The 11,256-nt window shown below is 45.0% G+C and overlaps 1 protein-coding gene across 5 annotated transcripts in view; it reads right to left on the reverse strand.

The window, feature by feature from the left end:
* The window catches only part of camkk1a (calcium/calmodulin-dependent protein kinase kinase 1, alpha a), a 57,052-nt gene that overhangs the window by 6,792 nt on the left and 39,004 nt on the right, over nucleotides 1–11,256 (reverse strand). For all 5 annotated transcript variants that reach the window (XR_014279325.1, XM_082549274.1, XM_082549273.1 and 2 more), the window contains 7 exons: nucleotides 9,070–9,106; nucleotides 8,737–8,758; nucleotides 5,580–5,668; nucleotides 3,892–4,091; nucleotides 2,499–2,552; nucleotides 2,195–2,268; nucleotides 672–759 (listed from right to left, as the gene is read on the reverse strand). Coding sequence is in view for 4 of the 5 variants with exons in the window: in XM_082549274.1 (XP_082405400.1) it covers nucleotides 672–759; nucleotides 2,195–2,268; nucleotides 2,499–2,552; nucleotides 3,892–4,091; nucleotides 5,580–5,668; nucleotides 8,737–8,758; nucleotides 9,070–9,106 (564 nt within the window). In the remaining variant the exon portion in view is untranslated. The remainder of the gene's footprint in view (nucleotides 1–671; nucleotides 760–2,194; nucleotides 2,269–2,498; nucleotides 2,553–3,891; nucleotides 4,092–5,579; nucleotides 5,669–8,736; nucleotides 8,759–9,069; nucleotides 9,107–11,256) is intronic.

Genomic DNA, 11,256 nt, shown 5'->3' on the forward strand with positions numbered 1-11,256 from the left:
CTTCGTTTACTACACCGTTCTGCAGCTGAGCTCACCGCATGTTTGTCTCCGATTGTCAGTTGATTCCAGCAGCCCAAGGATGGCCTGCTTTGTTTGCACTCAGAGCTCCTTTGACTCTGCTGAAGGCTCACAGCTGACAGCTCTGCAGGCAGATGCACATGCCAGGTTGTCCCAGATTTATCCGACTTTCCGAGGTAATGCAAATCTCACACGACACATGCGACTGTAACAGCTGCATTAACAGGAAATATTCAAGCCTCTTCTTTTTAAAATACGAGGTGAGCCAACGCTGTGTGCAAGGTCACAATAAAAATGCTTTTTTTGGTTTTTGAGTCATCGTGTGTTTGTGCACGAGGACGTGCACGACGCCCGAGAGCCTCCATATCTCCACGAACACACAGAAAAAGAGTCACATGACTCATGACTAGATTGTGTGATGGAGACACAGTGGGGCGTGGGAATGTGATCGGGCCATGATTGTGGACCATCCACGGCACTAATACACACTCAGTTTGTCTAAGAACTACTCTGTAGGAACACAGCGAGGTCACAATCTCATGTGTTAATCAGCAGTGAGAAAATCACAGCGATGCTTTATAAGTATGAAGAAGGTGCTAAAGCTGAAGGACAGTAATCTGAGCTGGTTTTCTTATCATCCATCAGTTTGGTACCTTGATCTCTGGGATGCTGATCCTGCTGTCGGGGTTCTTATCCAACATCTGCAAGATCAGCTTCTGCAGCTCTTCACTGATTTTGGGCCTGAAGAAAAAACAAAATGACGATTTGGGAAAAGTTTTCTGACCCACATGTTTCCATCATGTTTACCTGAGGAGGAAATCGAATGATTGTATTTAACATGAGACACACTCAACAAGAACAGCATGAAATTATGACTTTTCTGCTGTCTCCTGTATCAAGCCGTGTTTGTTAACATGCAAAAGATCATTTACTCATTTCTTGGACTCGCTGTGGGAAAAAAACGTCCCCAAAAACGAATCAAAACTTTTATTCACCGCTGGAAGATTTGGTCACATGAAGTCTAAACACAGGCTCGGCATTAAACTGCCAACAGGTCGTCACATGTTGGACAAAGTGAAGCCAGCAGAAACATTTTGGCCCCTTTGTGTAACAGAGCTGTCATTTCTGCTCTTTGTAAGAAATGCTCACTTAACTCCTCCCACATATTCCAAACCGCTCTTAGAAAAAAAAAGGGAAAAAAAAGGCTTTTCTATTAAGTGAAAGAAATTTATAAGCAGCCCTGAAAATGGTAAATGGTCTGTATTTGTATGAAGACTTTTTCCTTCAGGCAGCTTTGGCTGTTGTTTGAGGGGGTGACTGTAACTGAAAGGGAGGCTTACTGCATGCCAGTAATGTCATATAGACAAACAGACATAATTATATTTATATTTGATCAGCCACAACACAAAAATACCACATTTAGTTAAAAATAAATTAGCAGCTAGAAGTAACCAGCTGACACAAGCAGCAGCTGGTAAAGTGCACTAGCTAGCCAAAAGGGCTAAACTGTTAAAATATATAGTCAGCTTGGATTAATGCTAGAAGCAGTTAGCCAAAAATATGTACTCAAGTGTTCAGATGAATAAATGATGAGACTTTTTCACTAATTGCATTTTATTGTCTTTATGCCACAGACGCTTAAAAAAGAGATGGAGGCCGCGGTGCGTGATGTGCATGCTCCACCGTTTATGACACACACAAATTTAAAAAAGGAAGGTACGCACGATACTAAGTAGCTTTAGCTAACAATAATCTGCTCCATTCTGTTGGAATAGAACAGATATGTGTGGATTTAATGAACGCGGCTGTTGGAAGCCACAGTCCAACACCAACACTGAGCCCTGTCCTCACACCTCCTCACACCGCCCTTCTTCACTTCTTCTCCCTTCTCAGCGTGTCCTCCTCCACCACTGCCTAACATCTGTCTTTTATTCGCTCTATGATATTCCCCTACAGTGAGCAGGCCTGCCAGCTTTTCTTTGACCTTGTATTCATGTAGCTACTGAAGCCTCCGTTTGCTTTTTCAGCTCGTTTTGATTCACATGTTGGTGACGTTCATCCTGCCAAGCTTTTTGGGGAAAAAGAACAGAAGACGACGTTTTCGTGACCGCGTTGCAGACGAAGGATAACTAAAGTGAAGATGATGACTGTCCATTTCAATAAAGTGGAAACTTACGTTTCTGGGAATTCTACAGGCTTGGTCCTTATCTTATTATGCAACGCCAGTATGTACTCGTCAATGAAGGGACACTGCAGGAAGAGCAGAAGAAAGGAGGTGAAAACCACAAGAACACACATGCACGATGACTGCTGCACCGGGCCAATATCAGAAAAGACGACCGAGACGAACAACAGCAGCAATCGGCCGCTTGGATTCATTACATTCAACGACAGCACGAGAAAGCTGCTGTTTCAAAACTGCGCTGCCACATTCTTCTATGCTTTTAAACGAAGACTTGTGGGGCAGACGTCACATTTACCTTTCCAAAGACGAAGCAGTAGAGGGTAACCCCCATGGCCCAAACATCCAGCGCCTGTAAGACAGTTCCAGCAGTGACATTATATTCAGATAAATGGGAAACATGTAGAGGACAAGAGTCGTTTTAAGGTTATTGTTTGGGGGCAGCTACTGTCAGATACCCTGAAGATGAATTTATGTGATGACATAGCAGCGGCACATGTGCCCCCCACCCCTCGCTCCCTGTAGCTCGGATCTGTTTGTGATCCCTGATAGATACGGATGATTAAAGCAGCCCTCTGAACCTGTGCAATATCTCAGCCACACTGCTGCAGACGTGACGTGAAGCATCCTGTCTGCTGATTTGCACATCCTCTGAAAACAGTTTGGCCAAATCACATCTTTACAGAGGCCGAGTCATCAGGCAGAAACTAGAAGTGCATCTCTTAAAATGCTCTAAACCCCCAAACAGCAGACGGAGGCACTCCGGTGACTCTTACACCCTGATGGCTTCTGTCTGTAATCAGCTGCTCCGGCCCCTCGTTCATGGTCAGCGTCTGAGCGAATCCACCAGTCTGTCCTTTCAGACAACCGCAGAATATAACCTGACAAAGTCTGTGATGGAGGGTTGAGGGGAGAAAAGGGACGATTTGGTGATGTTGATGTCTTAACCCCTCCCTGCAGCAGCTCCAGCGTGTGGACGTTCACATCCACCTGCTAGTTACGTTAAAAACAATTGGCTTATTTCACCGAAATAAGGACTACGGCAACAATCAGGACCATCAAAGTACTATTATACAAATCTCTAAAGGACTGGCAGTGTCTCATAAAGTGTCCACCCTCTACAATTTTAAGGTTTCTCGTATGAGAACATAATAAAAAACACACAATGTCATTAAACCAAAACAAATGTTGAGTTTTCTGTTTGGCTTCATCAGTTTCTTAGATCCCGCCGCACCACCTCAGCCGGGTTCAGGTCTGGACTCTGGTCTCGGTTTGATTTGCTGCTGCTGTGCGTGGGATCACCAACAAGTGTCAGGTCCTCATGTTGGCGTGAGGCCTTTGTGCTGATATACAGTGTGTGGTTTGTCCAATCAGCGGCTGTGCGTTATATTCAGCCTCATCACGATAAAAAAGATGGAAGCTTATCTGCTATAGACAGAACTGCTCATCGTCTAACTGTGGAAATAACAAGGTGAAACATTTCTGATTCATTCGATGGAAACTGAACACAAGACCACTGTCGTTATCCCGGTGTCGATCACTTCCTTGTTCTTGGGCCGGCTAAACGCCAGAAACTCATTGTAGCTCAGCAGCTGTCATTTGGAGTTGGAGGCTCGGGTTCAGCGTTTTCAGTTTGGGTCACATCAAACACTACACTTTAAACTCTCTTCATGTTCATCGAGTTCACTCACTTTTCCACTGAAGCTCTTTCGCGCATCTGACAGCGTCTCTGGTGCCATGAAAGCCGGAGTGCCAGCAGTGCTGGACAGCAAAGCGTCGTTGCCCTCAAACTGGTTGCTGACTCCAAAGTCTGCTATCTTCACATGGCCATCGTCCCCGAGTAACAAGTTAGAGGGTTTGATGTCGCGGTGGACAATCTTCTGGTAGTGCACTGGGATAAAAAAAAGAAAACACAAAGAAGAGAGCGCAAGTTTCCCCTTTGGACACGTGGAAGCTTATTTCTGTTTTCTGGAATATTTCCAGCTTCTAAACACAAACTGGAACTATCCTTGGAAAAACGCAGAACCCGGAACGCAGCCTGAGGATCCTCAGGTCGCATCTTTACTCGTATACACCGAGGTTTGAGAACATGTCATTAGGGCAGAGGGCAGGTGGTGAAATGTCGTCTTCATGGGGAAGAACAAAGCCCAGACTGTGGTGATTGTGTCATTATGAGGGCAGAGCTGCGCTTCTTCAGCCTGCGTCCTGATTGGTGTTCAAACTGGAGGAAAATAAATACTCTCAGCAAATGGGAGGTTCCCAAATTCGAGAACAAGCCAAAATTGTTGGGAATTATTTCAATCTTTAACAAAGCATTGCATTATAAAGGTTAATATTATATTATGTGGCTCAAGCTCAAAGAGGAACCAGTGACCTTTCACTGGTTGGATGGCGGTGTAAACGCCTGCCATGGTGGATGCAATGTAAAGCAAACAAAAATAACAACAAACAAACAAACAAACATGAGCACAAATTGTAAATATTGCATTTGAACAAATATTGTTTGGTGAACGATTTCACCACAGCAGCTGGTTCCAATGAATTTCGCTCCGTTTGACTTCTTTTAATGTTACTTGTTGCCAACCGTGAACACACTAAAATACAGCTGGGATCATGTAGAAGAAATGCTACGTTACATTGTAGACATAAAGAGAGAAACAGACACTGACACACAACAGAACAAAGTGTTACATATGAGCTCATTATAATTATTGTTTCATCAGTTTCCAAAGTTCCACCTCAGGATTTGCAAAAAAACAACCATTAGGTATTTTAGGTACTGAAACAATGTTTCAATATTACTTGTAATTAAATGTCAACATGAACACTAACGAGTAATTATAACTGTCAGCTGAACATGGTGACGGGAAGAGCTTTTCCTTTCAAACGCAGGTTTTAATTATAAGGTTTAAAAAATGGAAATAATCAGCAGAAGCAGGTTGAACTGATCTGTAATTGGAACAATTTGGACTTTTGAAATCCATCATTACTTAAAGTGGGAACAAACCCTAATGCTTAGCAAACAGCTGTGTGATCAGAGGAACCTGCTTCATTAGCACTGGGTGACTGGGCTTTACTGGTGACTGTACTTTTCCATTTTGTCCCATTGTTACCACCATGGAGCTCAGGATGACACGGCACTGCTCCTAAACGATTAAGATCATCGCCTGCTGAAATTAATCACCTGCAACACACGAGGCCTGGGCACGGGCAAAGCTGTATCGTTTAATAGAAGCTGGATAGTGACGGAGGCTCAAAGATGGAGAGGGGCTGCTGCGACAGGGCGAGAGGCAGAGCTGGACAGGTCGCCAATCTCACACGGCGCTAAAATGACTGCTTTGAATCTTTTAGTCACTTTGTGAGGGTGCGTGGTACTTACAGTATTCGATACCCAGGATGACGTCTCTGAAGTATAAGCGAGCTTGCTCTTCTGATAAAGGACTGTCTGTGGGCACCTCCATCACTGGGCTGCAAATCCACGCAGACACACACAACACAGGCAGCGTGACAGACAAATGTGCAGATTATGTGTAACAGTTGTTTCACTGGTAGCTGTGCTGTTGACTCTAAATGTGATTTAAGCTCCGACGCTCAGCAGCAGGCAGCTACGCGTCTGATTGGATGACAGCAAGTTACACACGAGGACACGAACGAAGCCCTCGCTGTAATTTCAACAACGCTGTGACGCTGCAGACGGTGCTGGGAGCCACATCATCCCAACCATCCCAGCATTTTCCTGCGTCGCGCTCCGTATTCCATCACGCACTGATACCGATGGATAACACCGCATACAGACAGATATCTCTATAAACATTTATTATCACTAAGTTTGAATTCACATTCATCCCATCTCAAACTGCACATTTATAAGGAACAAATCTGTGAAAGGGCTGGTTGACATCTCCACAGAGGATCCATTTAAATCCTTCACATGTGAAGAACCAACGTTATCTTTGAGCATCATCCATATTTTTAAAAACCAATTTAAACAACAAAGCAACAGCTGACTCTTCTGTGTAATAATCACAGATCTGATCAAACATCTTCTGCCTTCACCAAACGTTTAAATCTTTCTGCCTCTTTGTCTCTAATGAATGAAACAGACGTCAACAAATACTTTTAAATGACTTTGTTCCTTACAAATACATCATAATATCATTTTTGCTCATTAATGACTGACGTGTGTGGGAAAACACATTCACAAATGTCATTGTACTTTTGTGTGTGAGTGTCTGTGCTCTCTTTTTGGATGCTTTTAAAAACCCTCTGTGTGTCTAAAGCTGCACACCAGTCTCCACGTGTTACTCAGAGCTGTTAATGAGGAGGTGACGCTTTGCAGCACCAAAATATGAACATTACCAGCAGCATGACGCTTTCACACAGAGCGGCTGCTGCCGTGTTTGTTCTGCTTACAGTTCATTTGCTCAGGCTTTTAAATGCAGCTTCATGTCAGAGCAGCAAAGCAGTGACTGCATGGGTGAAACGAGCTGCTTTGTTATCGCCTGTTACAGCAAAGATAACAGCGTGACTGTAAGCTCTATGAAGTGAACATCAAGCTGCCCGACGCTCACGCTAACAGCAGCCGACTCAGAGGCAGTAAGAGAGCAAATCCATCCTTTAAAACAGCTTCATATGAAAAGGATAAAGTTATTTACGCATACACGTCCTTCTCAAAACATTAGCATATTGTGATAAAGTGCATTATTTCCTGTAATGTACTGATAAACATTAGACTTTCATATATTTTAGATCCATTACACACACCTGAAGTAGTTCAAGCCTTTCATTGTTTTAATATTGATGGTTTTGGCATACAGCTCATGAAAACCCAAAATTCTTATCTCAAAAAATGAGCATATCATGAAAAGGTTCTCTAAACGAGCTATTAACCTAACCATCTGAATCAACGAACTCTAAACACCTGCAAAAGATTCCTGAGGCCTTTAAAAACTCCCAGCCTGGTTCATTACTCAAAACCCCAATCATGGCTAAGACTCACTGCTGTCCAGAAGGCCATCACTGACACCCTCAAGAGTAAGACACAGAAAGAAATTGCTGAACGAATACGCTGTTCCCAGAGTGCTGTATCAAGGCACCTCAGTGGGAAGTCTGTGGGAAGGAAAAAGTGTGGCAGAAGACGCTGCACAACGAGAAGAGGTGACCGGACCCTGAGGAAGATTGTGGAGAAGGACCGATTCCAGACCTTGGGGGACCTGCGGAAGCAGTGGACTGAGTCTGGAGTAGAAACATCCAGAGCCACCGTGTACAGGCGTGTGCAGGAAATGGGCTACAGGTGCCGCATTTGAACCAGAAACAGCGGCAGAAGCGCCTGACCTGGGCTACAGAGAAGCAGCGCTGCACTGTTGCTCAGTGGTCCAAAGTACTGTTTTCGGATGAAAGCAACTTTTGCATGTCATTCGGAAATCAAGGTGCCAGAGTCTGGAGGAAGACTGGGGCGAGGGAAATGCCTGAAGTCCAGTGTCAAGTACCCACAGTCAGTGATGGTCTGGGTGCCATGTCAGCTGCTGGTGTTGGTCCACTGTGTTTTATCAAGGGCAGGGTCAATGCAGCTATCAGGAGATTTTGGAGCACTTCATGCTTCCATCTGCTGAAAAGCTTTATGGAGATGAAGATTTCATTTTGCAGCACGAGCTGGCACCTGCTCACAGGGCCAGAACCACCGGTAAATGGTTTCCTGACCATGGTACTACTGTGCTCAATTGGCCTGCCAGCTCTCCTGACCTGAACCCCATAGAGCATCTGTGGGATATTGTGAAGAGAAAGTTGAGACGCAAGTCCCGACACTCTGGATGAGCTTAAGGCCGCTATCGAAGCATCCTGGGCCTCCATAACACCTCAGCAGGCTGGTTGCCTCCATGCCACGCCGCACTGAAGCAGTCATCTCTGCAAAAGGATTCCTGACCAAGCATCGAGTGCATAACTGAACATAATTATTTGAAGGTTGACTCTTTTTGTATTAAAACACTTTTCTTTTATTGGTCGGATGAAATATGCTAATCTTTTGAGATAAGAATTTTGGGTTTTCATGAGCTGTATGCCAAAACCATCAATATTAAAACAATGACAGGCTTGAACTACTTCAGGTGTGTGTAATGAATCTAAAATATGTGAAAGTCTAATGTTTATCAGTACATTACAGGAAATAATGCACTTTATCACAATATGCTAGTTTTTTTGAGAAGGACGTGCACATGTGGATGATACCAGCCGTCCCCTTCAACTCCAATTTGGTTATAACAGCAAAAGGTTGTGCATCATAATGTCTTTAGCACTGTAGCAAGGAGCGGCTCATGCATGAGGATGTGAAACGCTTTCAGCGCCAAGAACTGAAAACCCAAGAAAATGACGAATCCCTTTGAAGCCTGAGGTGGAACAAACGGCCGTACGGCTCAGAGTAATGAAAGAAGAGCGCAGCAGTGATCGAGGCAGGGATGAAGGGTGGAGAAATGAGGAGGAGAAGGTGGGTGGGTGAGCCTTAAATTATTTAGAGACAGAAGGACGGGTTCTCTACTCACCCCTTACGCATCAGCTCAAACACTGTCAGAAAAAGGGGGAGAAGGAAACACGAACACGTGAGACCAAATATTTCATTCTTTTGTTCATTCGGCCTGTTTGTGACCGCTGCTGCCACCAGGCTGCGTATTACTCTACAGCCTGACTGCGGCACTGCTGATGGAGAGCTTCTGCATAACGCGCCAGCCCTAAGCAGGTCTGCAGGGAAACGACCATCTCTGAATAAATGACACGTACACTTGTCAGCGCCATACGCATCGAATGCCACAGGCTTACAGACACAGGGCAAGAACAGAGCAAAAGTATCTGGACACATAAAACAAAGACGTGCATACCCATGTGAAGGTTGTCCTCCGATGGATCATCCAGCACCTGCAGCATCAAAACACAGTCAGCGTAAATGGTGAGCAACATAAAAACATTCAGTGCTTTCATTTAAAGAGCTGACAGCATGCATTCACTGACTCACTGCACAACTCGTCTGCTACCATAAAAGCTTCCTGCAACTCTCGGCAGTCAGCAGGTTGAGGAGTTACAATTTAAAACAGTGGCTCAGCGTCATTTGCACAAAAATGATATCTGTGCAGTCGACGCTTCACCAGGTACACAGGCTGACTGAAAAGCTGCGTACACCTTTTCTACTGAACAACACCACGGACGCATTAACGCGGGCAGAGGCCGCCATCGCTGCAAAAGCTGTATTTGATTATTCTTATGACAATTTGGAACAATGCTCCGTGTAGCCTTTTTTAAGTGTTTTAAGGTTGAGCTGTGTACAAGACAGCACAGGTACAACGCGTGCCTTTGAAAACTAGTCCACCTTCAAAATGTCAAATGAGCTCAAAGACGATGAGTGGATGACAAAGAAGATGTTACGCTGAGGTTCGTTCATGTTTGAGAACGATACGTGAAGACATGATGTTTTTTAAACTATTTGCACGAGCACCAGAATAAAACATTATTCTGACATGCTTCCATTTCACACAATCAGCCAACCTGGCCCCACCCTGCCACCTGATTCGCTGAGGTCAGAAGGATGTGAGTGGGTGGATTGTAGATGGCAGACGGTTGGTGAAACCTTGGCTGATTGTGACCCACACCTGTTTCACAGCTTGGCTCGTGTGATTACGTAGAGGATCAATAGGGGGTCCGTGACCCTCTGGGGGGGCCACTCCCACAGGGTTTGAATCTGGGACTCTCCACCAGTTGCTCATCAGTAGAACTGAAGAAGCTTCTGGGATGAAACATCTTCAGCAGACGCTTTTCTTTCCCAGATTAAACTGCGCGTCACCACAGAGCTTTCACGGTACCTGCCTCTTACATCGCTGACTGACTCTATTAGCAACATAACGAGAGCTCAGTGGTGGCAGCAGTACAGGCTTCAGAGGCACGGGGATGGGACGTGCACCCCCCCTGCTGAGCCTTAAAAACAGAAAGGTCAGGCCCAAAAGAAACCCAGCAGCTTCGTGAAATAAAGTTCTGTGGAAGCATGAAAGGTCAACCTCTCTAAAAAGAAAGAAAGAAATAATAGAAAGTGTGAAGAATTAAAGGAGCGGCTCAGGAGTCACAGCCCCCCCTCGTCTGTCGAACGTAGCGGTGCTATCGCTGAGGCACGCCGGCATCAGCAGGGTGATCACACAGCTGTTCCAGTCTATGTTGACATGTCATCATTCAGAAGGACAACATCACAACGTGGCCGAAGCAGCAACAACAAAGTTTACAGATTTGGGGTATTTTTTATGTGCATCTGTCCAATAACGTTTGGACTCTGGGATATTTGGCAACAGGCTGCAATGAACCCGCGCAGCTCTTTCTATACTGATGCAACCATTTCCCAGTAAAGTGAGACGTCCTCTGGTGTGCAGTATCCACCCCAAAATCTGCGATGTAAAGATTTGAAAGAGGAGACTACAAACAATGCGTCAGTGCAGAGAGTGACATTATTCACTGTTGACAGAGGGGAAACAAACAGCCTCGGCTCGAGGACTTCGGTAGCCCTCTGTGCTCACAGCTAGCAGCTTGAGCTGACATTAGCTGGTGCTAATGGTCTTTTATTGCAGCTAACAGACGTTTCTCATGTTGACTTGTCACAGCAGGCAAAGATTTATTATTGGTGCCTGCATTCCTCTTACGGGAGTTCTTCTGTTTGCACACTACTTCAATATAATGGCAAACTGGGACACTTTAAACAGCCGTACAATCATTAGTTCCTCTCTGTGACCAAAATGTCTGTCAGGCTCGAAGCAGCAGCAGGAAGAAAAAACAGAAGAAAGAGGAACGCTTGCATCAATACTGATTCAATTATGGCTCGTGAGATCGATGTTAATATTAAACTTTAGTGGAGATGTTCCCAGAAATCCAACAGCTGACACAGTAAGGATGGAGACACGATCCGGACTCGGCCATGAAAACAAGCAGAGCCGCAGTAATTTCACCTGCAGTCTGTGTTTAAACAGAAATCCACAACTTCTTGGTTCACCTTTTTGCCCCGCGTGTCTGCCCGCCCCCCAAGCAGCCCGCGA

This window comes from Aulonocara stuartgranti (assembly GCF_965226115.1).
Source record: "Aulonocara stuartgranti genome assembly, chromosome: 10".
NCBI classification, from domain to species: Eukaryota; Metazoa; Chordata; class Actinopteri; order Cichliformes; family Cichlidae; genus Aulonocara; species Aulonocara stuartgranti.